The 20,014-nt window shown below is 52.6% G+C and overlaps 1 protein-coding gene across 2 annotated transcripts in view; it reads right to left on the bottom strand.

Moving 5' to 3' along the window:
- Positions 1 to 3,506: 3,506 nt before the first annotated feature.
- The window catches only part of ANP32A (acidic nuclear phosphoprotein 32 family member A), a 37,529-nt gene continuing 21,021 nt past the window's right edge, over positions 3,507 to 20,014 (bottom strand). The window contains exons 1-7 of one of the 2 annotated variants that reach the window (XM_032417190.1): positions 11,595 to 11,618; positions 10,677 to 10,826; positions 10,382 to 10,504; positions 8,279 to 8,477; positions 6,991 to 7,088; positions 4,993 to 5,056; positions 3,507 to 4,724 (exon numbers count right to left, since the gene is read on the bottom strand). In XM_032417190.1, coding sequence (XP_032273081.1) covers positions 4,663 to 4,724; positions 4,993 to 5,056; positions 6,991 to 7,088; positions 8,279 to 8,477; positions 10,382 to 10,504; positions 10,677 to 10,826; positions 11,595 to 11,603 — 705 coding nt within the window. In that variant the 5' untranslated portion in view covers positions 11,604 to 11,618 and the 3' untranslated portion in view covers positions 3,507 to 4,662. Of the gene's footprint in view, positions 4,725 to 4,992; positions 5,057 to 6,990; positions 7,089 to 8,278; positions 8,478 to 10,381; positions 10,505 to 10,676; positions 10,827 to 11,594; positions 11,619 to 20,014 lie in introns of those variants that run through there. The other variant, XM_032417189.1, reaches the window with a different exon arrangement.

A 20,014-nucleotide genomic window follows, 5' to 3' on the forward strand; every position in this document is an offset into this window, starting at 1 on the left:
ATGGCCACCCCTTCCTCACTGGGCCAGCATGGGTACTGAGTTTGACGGAGCACTTCCCAAATGTCCCCAGTGATGAGAATCCTCTGGGTACTTGTTAACACACACATTCCCAGGCCTCGATCCAGAGCTACTGAACCAGAATTCCCAGTGGGTGAGGCTGGCCGTCTGACAAGCCCCAGGGGTTCTTATCAGGGACATTCAGGAAAACACCAGCCAGATTTCTAGAAGGCATTTATTGTTGCATCTGGCACTAAGTAGCTAATATTTATCGAGCATTTATATGTGTTCAGTCTTTGAAATGGGGATAAGAATGACTCTACCAGATGAGAAACAAGCAAAATGACGTACAATGTCCAGCAGACAAGTTTTAAATATATGTTGGTGTCTTCACTCCGTCGTAGTGGTCAGGACTTTTCCAGGCTGAAATGGAATGATCCAGAGGCTCTCTCCAAGGGATGTGTGTGCCTCCACAACTCCAGGCCTCTGACCTCCCAGCCCCAAACCCCCAACAGGAAGTTTCTCATTTTCCAAATTCCAGGGACCAAGCTTCATTTAACCAGCTTGGGTTTCAGGCCCTTCCTTGTACCAGTCACTATGGTCTTAAGTTCAGAATACACTGATTGGCCAGGACTGGGTCATCCCGGGAACCAGAGAGGGTGGTCCCACTTGAACCTCAGGAATGGGAATGAGTGGTCCCATATCCACGTGAGTCCCTCTGGGGGGCCCCAGATTGTTGTTGCCAGACCCAACTCCACAGATGTCCCCTGCATCAGCTTCCTGTCACCGTCAGTCAGCAGGCTACGCATGTCCCATCAGATCGGAGTCTTTCTCGTTTCTTCCCTGCTGATATACTCATGGCCTGCCTGATTCGGCCTGACCTGCCCTCCTCCGTGCCACCACCTCCCTCCCTCTCCTTGGCCCTGCTCACTCACCCCAGGGCCCAGCCTGCCACAGGGGCCTGTCTAAGGGTTGGTCCAGGGACTCAGGGCCACCATTGTGCAAAGCTGCTTATTAGGGACCCACTGTGGGAATCCTTCCAACCATGAACAATGAGTTTCTGAACAAGGATAAAAACAGCCTTTGCAAGTCAGCAAATGAGAAAAACGGAACTGCTCATCCCCCCCTTCCCTCATGCCTGGCTCATTTTAACATAGTGGATAAGAACAAGGTCTGTCGTGTCAGGACGTAAGTTTGAGGCTTAACGGCCACTGACTAGCCAGGCTAGTTGTCTTCTCTTTGAACTTTGATTCTATGAGATCTATGTGAGGATTAAGGGAGGCAATGGATATAAAGCACACGACACAGAGTAGCTCATAATCTAGAATCATCATCATCATTACTCTCTTTCCGGGGACTGGTTCTGCATCAGGAAATGCGCACAGATTCCAGGGATGATCAACGGCAGACACGATGGGGAAGCCAAACCCCCTGTGGATCTTTAAAAACATAGGATGCACTCCAAAGCCACATGGAACACGTGATGTGCGGTGGCGCTCGCTCCATCCTGTCGGCCGAAGGCTTGGCTGTGCTCTTCCTGGGAGACGCTATCCCACTTCCCACAGTAGCCGGCCTCCCTGCAACCACAGGGCCGCTGTGGATATGGGGCAGCCACCCAGGAACGGGAGTCCTGCGTTCCAGGCTGGGCTCTGCCCCTGCCTTGCAACGTGACCTTGGGCACATCACTCATGCCCCCCTGGTTTTGGTTTCCTCTTCGATCCAATGGGACCATTGATGACCGGGTGATTTCTAAGGGTCCTTCCCTCCAAGGGTCCATGCTATGGTATTTGCTAGTACTCAGCAGGGAAAGCTCTGCCCCCAGCAGGGCGAGGGGGAGGAGGCTGTTGGCACCCGGGTGTAAGGACAGAGGCCTGGCTCTGGGACCACACCCCCTGGCTTATCACTGGTGCCGCTGCTTTTCTGGCTGCATGACCTCGGGCTATCCCTCTGAGCCACCTGTAGAACAAGAATGGCGTTTACCTAGGGTGGCTGTGAGGATTCAGTAAGATGAACGAGATGCTGCAAATAAAGCCTGGTACCAGGCACACAGCCAGTTGGTTAGACAGGCTTTTACTGCCTCCCCCTTGGGCTGAGCTTCCTCTTCTTCCTTGCCATTCATGACTGAGTGCAGTGAAATGGAAATAGCCCCAACAGACCGGGTTTCATGCTGGCTCCATCGCTTCTTACCCTCCCATCACTTGACCTCAGTTTCCATCATCTGTAAAATGGGCACAGTAAACCCTTTTCCTCGAGGGTTGATGTGAATGCTTGGTATGATCGATACAGATAGCCTGTTCTTCCCTTAATCCCATCAGCACTAACCTGTTCATCACCATCCATTTTACCTTACATTCTGTAGCATCTATGTCCAGATCTCTATGTGAGTCAGCTAACCCCTAAAGCCTCCCCGGAGGGAGTCAGGGCCAGAAAACCCAGGGCCGGGTCCGAGTGTCTCTCGATTTCACCCCATTCCTATGTTCTTTCCCCAGCCCTGGGAGGCAAGAGCATGCCCCCCTGGTTCATCCTCACCACCCGTGTGTAGCACAGCACCTGGCTCTGAGAGGCCTTCTCCTCATCCTACACCTGGAGCCAGAGGATGTTTGTGCCAAAGAAAAGGAGAGCAGGTACCAGGGCACCACCCGGGAGATGGGGTGCCTCAGTCCCTCCCCAAGAAGCACCTCATTCTGCGGGAACTGCACAGAACTAGCCCTCACTGTGGGGTTCAAGGCTGTAGGGCTGAGAATGAACATATGTGTATATGCACTCACTACCACAGTACATGGGTATAAACCTTCTGGAAAACACAGAACCTTGCACGTAAGCCTTAGAAATGTCGACTTTTGGTTCAATGACCCTACTTTGAACCAAAGTTCAAAGTAGTTGAAAAATCCACAAAATGTCTAACAACAGAACACCCACTGTAGTGAGAAGTGGGAAATAACCCAAATGTTTGTCTAACCATGTGGTTAGCATTCAGCAAGTCAGAACAGTTAATGGACTGCTACATCGCCATTGAAGATACATGCTTTTAAACCCTTCAGAGTTAAGAGAAATTACCATAATCATGGTAAGTCAAAAAGGAGTAAGTTTGTTTTATACATTCCTGAGATCTTCAAGCACATATTCTTTCTGCAGAGTCTCAACAAAACTGTGAAAGAGAATTCAAAATAAGGTCCCAAAGTTGGCGTAACAAAATTTTTAGTGATTGTTCTGGTGTTTGAATAACTTTTTCTATCTTTACAACTTTTTAGGTTTTTATGCTGACAACGAAGCTTTCAACGAAGACAGCACACCACCGAGCTTTGCTTTGAGACCCAAAGCTTCCAAAACTGAGCATCAGGTTACCTGCCCTGAAAAGAAGCTATTTTATCAGATAACCAATGCTAAGTTTCCCTCCCCCCACCCCATCAGCTAGAAGCTTATCTGGAATGCCTCTTAGAAAGACTGATGGCCCTGCTGGACTCAAAGAAGCCACCCCCAAAAAAATTGTATAAAAAGATTTATTGAAATTTATCAATGACAAACAGACATAAAACTCAAAAGTTTGGCTCTTCTGAGGGGGGAGGAGAGAAACCGGTGCAGATGTTCTTTTATACAGATGAAACACGGGCTAGGAAATCACACGTCACTTCTAAAGCAATCCAGAAGAGGGACATGAAAGCAAACCTGTACATTCACTAGGAATTTGCAGTCATTTCAGATTTCCACTAGGTAAGAAAATACAATTTTGCGTTAGTTTTTCCGTGCTCGGGCGTATGAAAAACAAACCCAGCCGACATGCAGCAGCGTCTCCTGCACTCAGGTCTGTAAAAATGGTCTCAGCACAGAAGTACACGTGGAGGGATTCTCTTGTCATTTCGTAAAACAAAGCGCTCTAGTATTTTACAGAACAAGATAGGACAGTTTTTTTTGTTTTGTTTTTTAAATCTTTTAAAGAGGTTGACGTTTGAGGGTCTGCTTCTTCTCTTTTCATTAGAATTACCAACTCCATTTTACTCCTAACTCCTAAGCCTGCTGTTTCCAGCTCTCTGGCTCATAGCTCTGAAGAGGGACCTCAGAGTCTTCTTCGGAGAGCAAAGCCCACCACCATCTGTGAAGGAGGAAAGAAATGAGACGGGGATTGCCCCCCAACCAGTGCCAAAAATCCGCCTTTACGTTGCTATTTACACACCAGGGCGTTGAGTGCCTCTAGCAGGCCCAAGAAATGCAGGAATCACAGGAACCCGAACAAGAGGTAAGACGTGGGCTGGTGCTCAGCCCCTCTGGGGCTTTTGAGAAACCAAGTGGAGGCCAGCCATGACCTTCCAACCAATTCGAGAGACTCGGGATATGCCAGGAAATGTAAGAGCCCTCCAAACCGTGCTCTCTGAGAGTAAGGAACAAACGCTCACTTGGTGTGTAACTCAGCTATCGCGTTTACAGGGACAAAACCAGACACAAAGAAAAAGGAGGGGAAAAAAATAAAGAGTGGCAGTAAAAATAGTACTTTATTCCGCTCCCTCCCGCCCTCCCTCCCCCCACAACCCCCAGGACACTTTTCCCCTCTCGTTCCCACAGCAACGTTACAATCAGAAAAAAATAAGTTTCGGGGGGCGGGATTTCGGGGGGGGTATGGGTAAAAACAGTCAAATCACAATAGGAATTTTTCAAAATAGGTTATTCCACTTAGTCATCGTCTTCTCCCTCATCTTCAGGTTCTCGTTTTCGCTTCTGACCCCTTTCTTCTTCTGGAAGAGTAAGGAAAAGGCACTGAGGTTAAAACATTGATCCTGCTTCTAACTCAACCCACCTGCTGGGAAACCAGGGGACCACAGGTCTGGGAAGCTTTGCCACCTCTGGCAAATCTGAGACAGGGGGGTCTGCAAAGCCAGGGAGGCCCTGCGGGCCTCGGATGGGCGTGTTCTGCCCTCGGTCGGGTCCCCGGGGCCTGTGCAGTCTACTGCCGACCGAGGGGGCCAGGGCCGCTACCAGCTGAGAGTAAAAATGCTGCCATACCACCACCATCTTCTTCATCTTCCTCATCGTCCACTTCCCCGTCATTATAACCCTCTTCATCCTCCTAGGAGAGAAGATGGACACCAGCCATTAAGGATGCCTCCCGCCCAGGGACATGCTGAGGAAGCCACTTCCCGAGACAGCAGGTTCAAAAAAGTGAGGCCACCCCAGCCTCTCAGAGCCCCACAAGAACCTGCCACCTCAGAATGGATCCAAAGCAGAGGTTCCTTTGCATCAGGGATCCCATTAAGAGTCTCAGAAAGCCTCGAACCCCTTCTCCAGAAAATACCCGCATCACACACAGTGTCTGCCAACGATGTCAGGGGGCTGTTGGGTTCGAACCCAGGCTCAGAATTTCTGAGCTGAAGTCCCTGTAACTCAGGCAAGCTTTCTCGTGTGCGTGCTCTCCGGAGAAAAAGCTCCCCAAGCCGACTCTGTCATGAGAAGCCAGCCAGCCTTCCATTTGGTTTCAAAATAGCTCTGGCTTCAAGGGAAGACCCCAGTTTTAGCAAATCCAGATTCTTGTGGGCAAGTCCATACCCAGTCTGTCTACCACTTTGCACACTTGGATCCCTTGGAAGGGAGGATAAAGGCCCCCTGAGGACATTATTCCCAGCTCCTTGAGATTCAGCAAGGTGTGTGAATTCATTCTCAACACAGGACCGCCACTTAATGCTGTTCCTGAAGTCCCATGCTAGTCGAATCTCTGCACGCCGAACACTGTTCCTAAAGCATCAGGCAACCCGTTGTTTAAAAAGAACTTGGTGATAGACTTCTTCTTGTCAAGGGAAATATCCTTTTATAATGTCACCAAATAGTTCTTTAATCAGTCTGTTTGCTAAGACTTTTTTTTTGGTCTGTGTATAAGCTCTCCTTCACTGGAAGCTGGAACTCTGCAGATGGTCAATGAGATTACAAAAAAAAAAAAAAAAAAAAAAGGCAAGAAAACAAAAAACAAAAAAGCCCTGCACACTGTGGCTCCCGTGACAGTAAGTGCAAGACAAAAAATCCATTAGCCAACCAGCCCTACCGCCCTGTCCTGGGGGGGACCTGTTTTTCTAAGTCTTTATTTTTAAAATACTCGCAATATTCTTTAGAGCTGAGCCTAGTGGCCCACACCTAAGGAGAAGGGAAACCCAGCAGCTGAATGAGACAGGAACCAGGCTGATCGCACTGGCTTTTTTCTGTTTGCCTTGACCCGACTCTCCCAAGCGTGGGGTGGCCCGGAGATCCTGCCCAAGTGGGTCGGTGTGGCAGGCAGTTGTCTGCACTCTTAACGGAGAGAGACAGGAAATCGGGGGAAGGCAGGTACCTTGTCCATGCTGTTGTCATTTTAAGCCTCTCCAGGTCTAACTTTTGTAATTAGGAAGAGCTGACTTAGAATCCCGAACAAGTCATGGACATGACGGCTACAGAGACACTCCGAACATCCAAACACAAAACCTAGCACACAGAGCCAAGAACCTGGAACGGTGTAGAAGCCTAAAATAGTAGGTGGTCAAACACTGTCCTCAAATTATTACTTACAAATCATTATATTCTCTTAAGAATTCACTGAGTTGATCCCTATTAACAACCCAGATGCAAAACAATACCTATTTTACAGATGAAGAAATAGGTTCAGAAAAGTTATGGAACTTGTCCAGGGACACACACCCAGCAAGTGGCTGCACCCCCCGTCCCCCAGACTGTGCTGTATTTAACCCTCACAGACACGCAGAGGCCTTGTTAAGAAAGTGGGAGCAAGCCAGGGTGTCAGGATAATAGCATTATTCCCACATGTGCTAGGGACCCTAGGCACCCGTCACTCTGATGTGGCGCCCAGCAGTGTCTTATCCTACCACCCACTGGTTCAAAGCAGTCTTTGGTTTTCCCTCAAATGACTCCAAGTGCTCAGTAAATACCTGAATTAACATACGAATGCGAAAAGGCAGCAAGTAAGGGGGACCCCCCCCCCCCCGCCCCGAGATAGTGCCCCTGTGCTGCCCAGCCCCTTACCTCCTCTTCTCCACTCACATCCTCCTCTTCTCCTTCCTCCTCTTCCTCTTCATCCTCCTCATCTTCCACTACCTGAGCATCTTCGTCATACTCTTCCTCTGTGCCGCAGAAATGGGGACAAGGGAACTGGTGGTGAGCCGGCCTCCCTCACGGCACAAACCCAGGCTTGTGGGCCTGGCACAGGTGGTACAGTCTTCGGGGGGGCCCAGGACCCGCTCACACCCACCCGGGCCCATAGCCTAGATGCTCCAATGTGACTCAACACATCTGAAAGTAATCCAAAAGACAAGCCCTCCTCCCAAGTTTTACAAAAACAGAGATCCCGTGTGGAGGCTGAGACCACACAGAGAAATTGCTGGATCAAAGGAACAAGTCACAGGGCTTACAAAAGCCAAGACGTTGATTCCCTTGGAAAGAGCATCTAGCCAAACTCTGGCTTTAAAGGTGAAAATCTGAGTCCTTGAGGGACGTGACTTGTTCAAGGTCACACATCAAGTTAGCCATGGAGGTGGGCCTAGAAACCTGGGCTCAGGATGCCAGTCCTGGGCCTTTCCTGTTGTACCCGAAGACGGGACAAACTAGGGCGAACGCATGTGTATCTTGCAAAACACTCCGACCTAACAAGGAAAGACAAAAAATCCTGTGTCTGAATTAATGGGCCAAATGTCTCCATTCTCACCGTGAGCGTGGCCGTGAAGACTTGCAGGGAAGCCGCACTGTGCTGGCACACGGGAAGGGGACAGCAGGAGGTGGCCCTTTCTTTTCTTCCTTCCTTCCTCCCTGTAGGCCTTGCCGGCTCACCCTCATCCTCACCGCACTACCAGGGTGCCCAGCACGCCGCCTGCAAGCCTCTTCCACCCCCCAGGACCCCCCCCCGGGGGGGGCTCCTGCTCCCACACCCTGCAGGTCCTGTGATCCTGTGGTCTGCAGCCACCAGGGGGCTCCACACCCTCTCCAGCTCAAGCCCTCCTCCTCTCCACTACTGGAGACCCACATGAATGGGACCCTCAGGCCACACCCGACCTTCCCCACCGCAGGGGGCGGGATTGGGTCCAGGGTCATACTACAGAGACACTGTAGGACCTCATTCTGGGGGACCTCTGGAAAAAGAGGAAAAACCTGATGGGAGGGTTCAGTTAGATGCTTTTAAGGAGTTACCATGCAGTTGGGGAGCCCCCGTGAGAGTGAGAATGATCAGGGACCGCGGTTAACAAAGCAGCCCCTCCCCTCTGCAGCTGTGGGAAGAGGAGACCACCCAGCCCGCCCCTGCCCCCATCCCCACACCCACCATCCTCATCCTCCTCATCGTCATCCAGGCCCTCCACGTAGCCCTCGGCATCCGAGTCAGGGGCCTCCTTGTCGTCCCGGTCGTAGCCATCGAGATACGTGAGCTGCGGGAGGAGCTTGAACACGTTTTCTCGGTAGTCGTTCAGGTTGGTTACCTCACAATTGAAAAGGTCTAAGCTCTTGAGGTTTTCTAACTTTTTCTGCAAGCGGAAAGATGAAGTCAACAGTGAGCGATCTGTGGGAGACGGGAGGGGAGGGGGCGAACAACGCCGGGAAACAGGTGGAGGAAACGGCTTTGCTCTGCCCCATCCCTGGTGGGTGGGCCTCGGTTCCCTCACCTGGAAAACGGAGGATGGACTCTAGGGCCTTTTAAGCCTCATCTAATGGCAACAGAGTTAGTCTGCAAGTACAGCTTTGGCCCTATCAGTGACCGGCTTCAAATTAAGCTGGGGCTCCCCTGGGGCTCCAGCCAAGAGCTTTGCTGCTGCCCCTGGGACTGGGGAGCCAGAGGGGAACGGGAAAGGCCGCACGAACTAACCAAGTCTATTTGTACTGATGGTGAGGAGGACGGTCGGTAGTCACTCAGTGTATCCTCACAACACTGATAAGGCAGAAGAGATTACGAGTTCCACTGCTCTCAAGACCTCAGGAGCGAGAAGTCATTCTCAGCAGGTCAAGGGCAGGGAGGGCGTCTGGGCTGTGGTCTGGGTGGGCGAGCCCAGCACCCTCCCATCCCACAGAGGGGAGCCCAGTGCATCAATCACACTGGTCACCAAGGAGAAGCTACAAAAACACATGTGGTCTGTGCAGGGAGAACAGGGTGCGCGTGTGTCTAGGTCTGACCTTTGATGGTAACCGCATCACAATGATTTATATACACACACACTTGGTCTCCATACCTGTCTCCCAAAATACACATATACAGAACTTCAAAGATTTTCCTATGAAATCATGAAATCAAGGCTTCCAGGTAGATCAAAATAGTTTTGCTTTGCTCTAGGAGGTCGGCGGAAGACCTGAAAAGAAGGGTCTATCTACGGGAAGCATATCTTGTGGTTGACTCCATGCCACAGACGGGAGAAGTCTGAGCTTAACGAAGAAGGGCCAGCTTCTGCTTCTGCTGCCCTGGCCCATCAACCCGCCCCTCGAGCGTCCAGAGGGAGCGAGGGGCGCGCTTTGTGGACAAGAACCTACAAACCCAAACATGCTCCAACCTCTCCTCTATAAACCTAGGCAAGGGAAATGTGGCTAAGTTGGCAAAATATCCTCACTTTATCTTCCCTTGATTCTAAGGTGCATGGCTTGTGGGAGGGTTCTTACGTGTATATTTACAGTTAATGCGATAGTATTTCTCTATTTCAAGAACGCTATTAATGACACAGCTGAAATCAGGGGAACACAATCCTTCAGATCCAGGTAATGCAGAAACTGTTGTTCGACCAGGACTTGCCCCCTTTTGGCTAGTAACTCCACGAAGTGTGGGGTGTGTTCAGCTGTATGAAGAGGAGGTCCCAGTCACCATCACACAAAGGACTGGAGACCAGGGGTCAGTCACTCTCTGTGCCTCTTAGGAGAGCAAGGCCAGCATTGAGGCTCTCATCCCATACCATTCCGTGCCATCCAGGGGGCCATCCCACCATTCGGAGGTTCCAGCCTCAGGCCGGACGTCCAAGGAGAAAACAAGTGACCAACTCCAGGGGCAGCTGAATTCCTGGATGGCTCCTCCCTCCCCAACAAGGGACACGGAACCATGCTCTAAGAAATGACAGCTCGGGTTCCCAAAGCTGAGCAGAAACTGTACAAAGAGAAGCACTGAGGCGAGGGTTGGACCCCACCCCTGCCCCCGACTGCCCACTCGGGCTGTGTGACCTTGCTCAAGCCATTGAATATCTCGAGGCTTCCATTTATCTATGGACCAAGCAGAAACTAGCTCTGACTCTACCTCATGGCCCACAACGAGAGTCAAATGAAGTAAGAGAAGTGGAAAAAAAAAACAAAAACAGAAAAGAGAAAACAACACTCTACAAAGGTAGAAGTAGTATTCCCTGATACCAAGCCCTCCCACCTCCCGCCCTGTGAAGAGGGAAGGACCGAAATGACTCACCAGTGGCTCTATTGTGCTGAGGTCTTTAATTTTGTTGCCACTTAAATTTAGATGCGTGAGGTTCGGACACTTTTCTGCCAATACTTCCAGGCCCCCTGAGATTCTGTTATCGCTTAGTTCAAGCTAAACAGGGCAGGGAGGGGAAAAGCAGAAAGAGCTCTTAGAACGAAGGCCGGGGGCCCAGAGCGCCCGGGCCTCGGCAGACAGGCAGGGGCAGGTCGGCGCACGCGCCCCCCCGAGCGCAGACCAACGACCCCCTCCCCGCTGCCCGCACAGACTCCTACACCCTAGTTACCTTCTTAAGTTTGTTTAACTTTGGTAAGTTTGCGACTGAGGTGAGGCCTACGTTGATTGTACTTAAGAACTCCAGTTCCTCAAATTCATCTGTGAGGCCTTCGATTTTGCCTTCGATCGACCGGCAGTTGTCCAGGACGAGCTCTTTCACCTGCAAAGGGAAGGCTCGTGTGAACGGAGGCGCGGACTGGGGGCGGAGGCTGGGGCGGGAGGACGGGGGACAGGCCCTTCAGGGTCTGATGGCACCAGCTGCTCGCCTCTCCAGGAGCAGGGCACCGCCAACACCCACCCCGGGCTTCCCCCCCTTAGCCGGACCGAGGGCAGGGAGGGCTGCGGGGGGAACACGCTCCCTCCAGGAGCCTGGGCCAGACCGCAGGTGACACACTCAACAATCCCTGGGGCTCTCCTTCCAGCCCCACTGCCACACCCCCCTCCAAAACTCCCATTAAAAAATCAGCTGCCACGGTCCCCAGCCTCCCGTCAGATCCTTCCACCCCCATGGCCCCCGTGGCCTCAGCCTGACCACCTCCCAAGGCCAGCTACCTTACTTCCCATCCTCAGGCCCCACCGTCCTTCCGCCTCTGTGCGCCCGTGACCCCCTGCGTGCGGATGGGTCCCAAGACACACGCGGACGCTTGCTGTCACCGGCTTGCCAGCCAGAGCCCGCCCACCAGGCCTGGTGCCCGTCACCATGGTCACTAGCTCGGCCCGGCCCAGGGTAGGGGCAGCAGACCAGGGAGCCCCCCACTCTCCATTCTAGCCACAGAACTTCCTGCAACAATGGACACCTCCTGCTCTGGCCACGAGAGGAGCCACTGGCCGACTGTGGCCACTGAGCACCTGCAACATGGCTGGTGAGAACCAGGGACTGAGTTTTCATTTTCCTTGATTTAAGTGAAAAAAGACACTTACTACTTACAGTTACCATAGTGGATAGAGCTTCTCTAGACCCTCCTCTTGGTAGGGTCCTGAGAGTAGACGTGAAAGGAAAAAACGAAACCCCACAAACTGAGGATGGCCCCACAGTGACACGCCGAGGTCATCAAAGAACAAAAGTTGGTCTTGGAAAGCACCTCTGTGACCCTGTCTGCCCCTTCTTTAAAACTCCCTGGAGGCAATTTTGCCCCTAGAGTTCTTTGATTTTCCTCGTTTCTCTTCTTACCCAAGTTTGGGTCCAAATCCTTTCTTTCTAAGAATGTAGAAAGACTGATAAAAAGCTACTTCTCATTGGGTTGCTAAAAGGTAAATGTGGCTGAAGGTGATTCCCAGCTCCCGTACAGAGGGGAAGGAGACAAGCTGAGGAGAGTAATCAAGTCTCGGGCCTGAAAGACCCTGGGGAGTCAGCAAGGGAGGCCAGGGTGTCCTGCCCTCCAGGCAGAGGCCCATGGTTACCCACTCCTGCCCCGGCAATCCGGCTGCTCCCTGGCCACCCAGGGCTGGCAGGCACCGGAAAGGTGACTCCTCCTGGCTGCACCCAGTGCTTGACACGACATCCCCACCCACCTGCTCCCTGCAGCCTCAAGGAAGCACGCATCGAGCTCACTGGTACGCTGCCTGCCTGGGACATCCACCCACACGTTACTTGTCACGGACGGGTCAGAGAGCATCAGACGGTATGGTCTAGTTCTTCTCAACAGCAGTCCCACATTGTCCAAAAGGTCATTCCAGCCCCTCAGAGCCTTTTCTTTCCCTGGACAAGCAGACTGATTTGCTTAGAACTTCCTGCTGGGCCCAGGACGACCGGTTTGCCGCAGTCCCCAGTGCTTCCTCCTGCTCAGGCATCTTGGGGCCGGGGAAGCTTGGGGCAACAGAGTCCACAGTGGGCCTGCTGTGCTCCTTCTCAGCCCACCCTCGCCAACAGGCAGACCAGGGGAGCTCGGGGGCGCGTGTGGGCTGCGAAGCCCCACAGCTGCCCTGCTTTCCGCCTCCCTGGTGGAGAGAGGTGGTGTGCTCAGCCCAGGACAGCAGCAGTTTGCCAGGAGGGGCCAAGCCAGGCACGGGAGCTCCTTCCCAGAGCTGACCCGTTCTAGGCCTGGGCACTGGCCGCCGAGGCCCGCCTTTCCCTTGGATCTGGGATGGGAGAAGTTAAATCCTTTTCCACTCCCTCAGTCCCCAGGAGAGGCCAGATGTCCAGGTCAAGCCACCTTCTCAAGGTCACTGGCAAGAGTGCCTGGGAATAAATCTTATGAGGCCTTCTACCCCAGGGCAGGAAATCAGTGTAGAGCCAGGAAGCCAGGCCTTAGGGGAGCAGGGCAAATGCAGGGAGATCCACTGTGTTGGGGGAGGGAAGACCACCTCCTCTGCCTGCACTCAACACTGGAGCCACGGGGCCCATGGTCTTCAGAAGGCGCTGTCCCGGGGATTCTGGAAGCTCCACCAGAGAAAGACAAATATGAGAAGGGATTCCAGCGCAGCCTCAAAGATTTCAGACATGTGGTTTTTCCAGACAGGTCAAGGGCTTCTCCTCTTACGGCCATAAGCTAAGGAAAAGAAGGTCTTAGAGATGGCGGAGGTGGTGCTGGGAGTCGGGGAATTCTTCCGGAGAGGCACAGTGCTGCCTGGGAATTCTACGGACAGACCCAGGGTCCCAGTCCCAACTCCCAGCACCACCGCCAACGGGGGGCCATTCCTCTTGGGGACAATATGCAAGCTGCTACCACTGATGTTTTCATTAATAGTAACGGTCGGAGCTTTCCTAAGCCTTCACAGGTACTCTTGACATGCTTCACCCGCCCCAGCTTGCCTAATCCTCACTACTGCTCCCGGGGTGGGGGGTGGGGGGTCTCCCACCTCTCGGCCACCTCAGAACCACTGACCCTCAAGTCCCAGGAATGGACTTGCACCAAGCTGCTCAGTGTTGGCTCCTGATGGTTTCTCAGACGTTCCCAAACGTGAGGCACAAGCTCTCTCAGACCCAACTCAACTCTCCAAGCTCCCCTGATGCCCCTCTTCTACGGGTTCCACCAACAGGATGGGGGCCACGCCCAGCGGTCCCCGCCCTGGTTACACTTCCTCGTAACCAAAACAAACCCCAAGCCAGCCCTCATTCAGATGACGCTGTGATTAGGGAGCAAGGATGTGGAGAGGGGCTGGGGGACCTGGGACCCTGCTCCTGCCAAGTAGGAAGAGGCCCCGCCAGCCACTGGGGCAAGCCTGTGCTGTCTGGAGCACCAGCAGGTGGCCCTTACAGGTCAGGTCCGTGGGGCCTCTGGGACCCCCACCGGTTTTTGCATTTCCTTCCTGGCAGGGGGTTTCAGCAGCGTTTGGGGCAAGATCAAAGAGGTGAGAGAGGGGCAAGGCTTAGTTAGACCTGGAGGCTGCTGATATCACCAAAAAGCCCAAACCCTGAGGGGGAAACCCATTGCTGCTTTGGGGAGTGACTGTTACTTTGGGGATGGCAGGTAAGCTGCCTGTGAAATGTCTGAAATGGACCAAACAGGAAAAAACACAAACACCAGCCCAACAGGCGGCCTGGAGTCATCCCATGCACCCCCTTGTGTCTCCCTGCGCCCCCCCGGACTCCATGGAAGGCCGCCCTTTCCTAGAACTCCGGGACAGGCTCACATGTTTCCAAACTTCCAACCAGCCCCAACGCTCCTCAAATCCACTCCGAGCTCCTGCTCCAATCCCAACCCACTTCCTCCCATCTGTGGGGTGGCCACCGCTCCAAGCCCTTCCAGGCGGGGAGCATATCCCTTTTACAACCAGGGTGTGTTCTGCTTAAAAAAGAAAAAAAAAAAATTAAGGTCCACGTCCCCCTGCCAAATCCTGGGTGTGAGCTAAGTGCAAAGTTAAAATTAAACTGAAAATTTGTACTTTGGGTTTAGATTCTCTCCCAACTCCACTGGCCCTTTAAAAATATCTGAATGTGGTTCCTCTCTCTCCAGCCCAACAACTGGCTTACTCTGCTGGTGTGTCAGAAGCTTTTCAAACACCCGTGGACAGAACTACATGGGACTCTATGCTTCACTCCTCAGGTGTCAGCCCCACGAGGAGGCTGCACATTCATCCTTGGCCCCCACGAGAGGTCAGTGGGGAGGCAATGAAGCTTCCCAAGGAATCAGACTGTCCAGCTCCGGCATTTCCTAAAAAACTTGTCCCCAAAGCAAGGACACAGCAATCATTTCTCACCAATGGGAGCTGAAGCATCCATGATAAACACAAACACATTATTACTCTAAGGAACAACCCGTTGCTTGTTTCAAACTGTGAAATCTTGTCTTCACAGCTCTCTCAAATTTGATCGTTTCCTCTCTATTCTCTACACTGCAGTCCTGGTCACGGTCATCTAAGTCACTCCAAGTCTGCTTCTGCCTCCAAATGGGGTCTCTGTGACAGCGGAAAAACTGGACGACTGGAACATTCAAGGAGCGGGCCAGCTGATGCCCCTGACTCGGTCCCCAAGTTCTGAGGCTCTGCCTCTGCGGAAAGGGGAGAATGGTATCTGTTTGACCTATGAAGTGCAAACTCCAGCCTAGAAAACCTGCCTCCTGGCTTCCTGCCGCTTGGGGGGTTGGGGTGGGGATTCCAAGTTCCTTAACTGACCTAAGGAGACCCTCCACTCGCCACCTCTCCCCACTTCCCCCAATCTCAGGGCTCCGCACGCCTCACCCTTGTGCCACAAACAGCATCCAGGCCCCCCCCCCCCCCCAGGAAGCCTTCCCCCCCCCCGCTCTGAGCATCCCAGGGCACCAACGGCAGCTGCCACATGAATCATTTAATCGTGTATTAAGCATCCGATCCTCCTAGAGGTCAGGGACTGTCCTTCCCTGTAATCAGCCTAGCGGGGAGCGGACACCAGAGCAACTGCTTAACAAATGTCCTGGTTATCGTGCCAGGCACAGCACTAGTTGCCGGGCATACGGAGTGAGTCAAACCGTCGTGAAACTTACAGTGTAACTGGTCCCACACGACGGGAATGAACCTGACCTCTTATAAACAGTGTGTCCCCCAGGAGGCAGGCCAACTGCGCACACTCCTCTTGACCTGACCCAGGGCTCTGTACACGGACCTCTCGCCTAGAAGCAGCCCCTCCCTCTGTAAAGGGTGTACCCATGACATTGTTATGGGGTAACATGCTGGGGACTCAGAGGCCGCGGTGAGCCACAGCTGGGGTCCTTGCCAGCAAGAGGTGTGGTGGCGGCTGGGAGGAGGCTGCCGGCCGATAAACAGCTGCTGGAGCAGCGTGCCAGGTAGCAGCCGGAGGGGTACTGAGTGCATTCTTCAAATGCCTCCACCCCGGAGAGGACAGGCATGCTCAAGGAAGACAGGAGGGACCCAGAAAAACCGAGAAAGGGGATGCACTATATCAAAGCCAGGACTGGCTATATTTAATGGCAAGGCTTCGTTCAAAATGAAAATGTGAGACCCACTGCTCAAAAATTGTCAAGAATTCCAAAAACAGTGATAGCAGTGCATTAAACCCAAGGGAGGGCCCTTTGAAGCCCAGGGGCCTGTGTGACTGCACGGGTCCCATGCCCGTGATCAGGGGGCCCTGATTTAAATGGACAGCTTGGGCCTAAAACAGCACTCTGAAGGCCAGAACCAGAGAGAAGGAAGCTCGAGTGAGAACAGCTCTTTATTTTTCCAGCACTTCCGGAGGCAACGTGGAGAGGTGGACAGAAGGCAGGCTCTGGAGTCAGACAGACTTGGCTCAAGTCCACATTCTCCACTTGCTAGCTCATCTCACCTCTCCTGAGCTTCCGTTTCCTCCAATGAAAATAGTGCCCATCACCTAGAGCTGGATTAAGTGATATAATGCACTTAGAGCATCCCCAGCTTGGAAAAAGCCACTTGCCTTCTTCCTGATCCACAGCTCCCTTTCCCACTGTGTCCACAGCCACGGCACAAGAATGGGAACAAAGGGGGGCCAGCATATCGGAGCCACCAAAGCTGTGTCTCATGGAATGCATGAAGCTTCTTAACATTTCGGAGAGCTAAGATGTTACGCCCAAAATATACTCCTCTTGACTTTATATCTACACCTTGTTTTGTTTCTTTCCCCCCCACTAACCTTGAGCCTTGATTTTCTTTTCATTCACCGAGCAAGAATTCAATAAATATTTGTAGCTTTGGTTTCAACCCTGTCAGTCCCTGACCAATTTAGTTTTCAGGTTCCAGTCTTGCACAGAAGAGGAGACTCAAATCAAACTGACCCCGTGTTTTTTTGGTGCTCATGGGTTTTAAATAGGTCAGCTTTTAAATGGGCCATCCCCTGTTGCAGATCCCATTTCTAGCTGGAAGGCCAAACTGTTTGAGTCACCAAGGCTGAGGGGAAATGAGCTTCTTCCCAAAGGTGTTCAAGAGGAGTGACAGATGCTTGTGATTTTATTGTTTTGACCCTAAAATCTCTACTTTTGCTTAATAGTCTGTGGGGCAAAACCTGCAAAAACCAGTCAGGTTCCATGAGGGGAAAGTCAGGCTCTGGGAGAAAAGTCAGACATTTCGAAGGCTAGAAAGGCCTTCGGGCTCATCTAGGTCAGTGGCTTTCTGACCACAGCCCACAGTAAAAAATAGATTCATGCCCTGGCTCAGCGTACACACGTTGTATGCACAGGCACACGCACCGAGACAAAACACACCCAATTACAATGACTCTTTCCTATTACATCACAAAAGATTTTTCTTTTTTTAATGTGACCCACAGCCTGTAAAATGCTGGTCCAGTTTAGCCCTCTTTTTGCAGAGGGAAAAAAAGCAAGGTCCAGAGTTGGCCCCGAACCCAGGAACCCCGAGCGGGGTGAGCCTTCTGCCACGCCACCCCACACCATTGCTCTGGTCAGAAATCACCGTCCCCAGTGGAAGACTGGGGCATCATCCACAGAGCTCTCGAATTTCTGCTAACAGGAGGGTATTCTGCAGCCGCCTGGTAGCTAAGACTCTGGTCTCTGCACCTTAAAGATCTTTTAAAATCTTAGCGAAGGGGCAGGGTCCCCACATTACCTTAAAACCAAAAAAAATCTCTCCAAGAAAAAAAGCATCTGAGTGTCTGGATTTTGTTTGTTTCCTACAATAGAGCTCAGAAGGCACGGGTGGGAGCACATGGCCGCGGGAAGTCGGTGACGCCATCCTTATTATTTTAGGGAACCGTGGAACGCAAGCTGGGGCGCGCTGCAGCGTAATTAAGCTGTCGGCCAGGGCCCGGGTAATAGGCTAAGTGCCGGCGGGGGGAGGGCCCGCATTAGCATAAACCCTGTGACTGGCTCCTGAGCTGCCCGGAACCGGCTTCCTACCTCCTCCAGCGGGTGTGGGGAGGTCTTGGTTTCTGCCTCGCCAAACAGAGGAGCTGGTTCCACTGCGGATGCTTCCTCCAGCCAGAAGGACAGACTCCTAACTGGAGGCCGGCCGCGTGGCTGTAGGACGTGGGCTTTGGGCTGGTCCAATGGGCCTGTTTGGCTACTGAACCCCGAGCAGAGCTGGGGCCCCTCCCTGATATCAGGCCCTTGCTTTCCTCCCCCTTGCTATCTCATTCCTCCCTTCTGGATCAGTCTAGAGTCTACTCCACTTGCAGACCTTGTCCATTCCACCTCCTGGAGGAAGGCTTCCCTGATTACCCAGACCCTGCCCTAGCCCTGCCTGCTTTAAGCACATGTGAAGGAAAGAAAGTATTCCCAGAGCAGCAGAAAATAGGTCCAGAAGGCTGTCTAGGCCTAGAAAGTGGAGAGGAATTGTCTTGGTCTGACTTTGCTACGGGAAGCGGGTGGAGTGGGAACAGGGAGAGATGAGGTTTTGGAACTGGTGAAGGACACGATCAACTGGCAATCTAGCAGGTTACCTCTTCTCCGTGGCTGTTCCTTCCCACCTTTAGTCCTGGAGGGTGTGATGAAGCAGGAGTTTGAAGCGGAGTCCAGTGAAGACACTGGTCCTAGCAGGTGGTATCTAAATGGGGACCAGGAGAAGGAAAGGGGGACAAGAAGTGTGGAGGTACAGTACAAAGGATGCTCATCAGGCAGTCTGATGACCTGGATGGACCCTGGTTACTTTGCCAGTAACTTGACGTGTGCCTTGGGGGAAGTCACATCTTTCTCTGGGTTTCTGCCAGTCCCTTACTTCACACACTGGACAATGGAGCCTGAGCATGGAGAGGAGACCCCCTTCTGTGGGTCCATGTACTTTAAGTCCCACCTCACATCCAAACTCAGCCTCTATTCCCCAAAAGGAGTGGGAGATTTCATGGACCAAAAGAGCCCAGGCTTCATCACTGAGGGATGCCAGAAAGGAAATTTGGGGCCCCAGGCAATTAATGAAACACAAAAATCAATCGTGTAGTCTCTTAAAACACACCAGGGTCACAAAAACAGCCCCCAGAGGCCCAGGGTGTTGGGTTCCAAATGCAAGAGTCTGGCATCGTCCCATCTGATGTCTACCATCTCCCAGGGCAGCACGGAGCAGGCAGCTCAGCTCATGGGGTCCTAGGCCCTGCTCGACAATGCTGTGCTTCATACAAAAACCACACTGTCCATGATGATCTTATAAAGAGCCACAGCACTGGCCCCTGCAACAGAAAAGCCATGAGGAGACGGAAAAGGAAGGCCCGGAGAGCAGAGGGGCTAATCCTGGCCCATCTTCCTAAAACACTGCTTTGATCATGTCCTGTCATGTCCCGTCACTCCTGGTCCACAGCCTTTAACGGCCACGGGGATTGCAAAGCCAGAGGAGGATTCACAGCCTCCCAGCCGCCAGTGCTCCAGGACCAAGAGCCCTGTGCCTCTTCCCAAGGCAGTTTGTCCCCGCCTCACCTCTCTGCCCTGCAGCCAACACGGTGACACCACCTGGCATTTCTTTCCCACGTGACAGTTGACCAAGTGCTTCACCAGACATGACTTCGTTGAATCCACAGACGACTGGAATTCTACCCATCCTATCCCTCTCCTGGGGAAACGGCCCCTGTCCACCAGGGCCCTCCGAGAGCTGCTGCTTGGCCACAGGGCACCCGGCAGCCCTTCTTTCTGCAGTCTCTCCTCTAAACACTGCCTTACCAAGGTCTGAGGTCTCAGTGTTCCCCGCTGGTGCTCTGCCCGGTGGGGCTGGCCTTCAGCAAACACTTGCTAAGTGGTCAAACTGGACTGGGTCACTCAAGCCAGAGCCAAGAATGGAGTGGGGGTGGGCAATGGCTCTGAAGAATCTTCTAGATTCTAAAAGGCTAACTAACCCCTTATTCACTTTCCGAAGCCAAGCATCCCCCTAATTCCACTCTTAGGCAAATCCACAAATATGGCTTCCTGGACCCCCTGAAATCAGATGCTGGATCTTTAGCCCAGCTGGGATCACCTGTGGACAGCAGGGGCTGTGTGCTGTGGAAATGTCACTGGAGTCAAGTCAGCACGGTCTGAAAAGATG

The sequence above is a fragment of the Phoca vitulina genome, unplaced genomic scaffold, assembly GCF_004348235.1.
Source record: "Phoca vitulina isolate PV1807 unplaced genomic scaffold, GSC_HSeal_1.0 scaffold20, whole genome shotgun sequence".
NCBI classification, from domain to species: domain Eukaryota; kingdom Metazoa; phylum Chordata; class Mammalia; order Carnivora; family Phocidae; genus Phoca; species Phoca vitulina.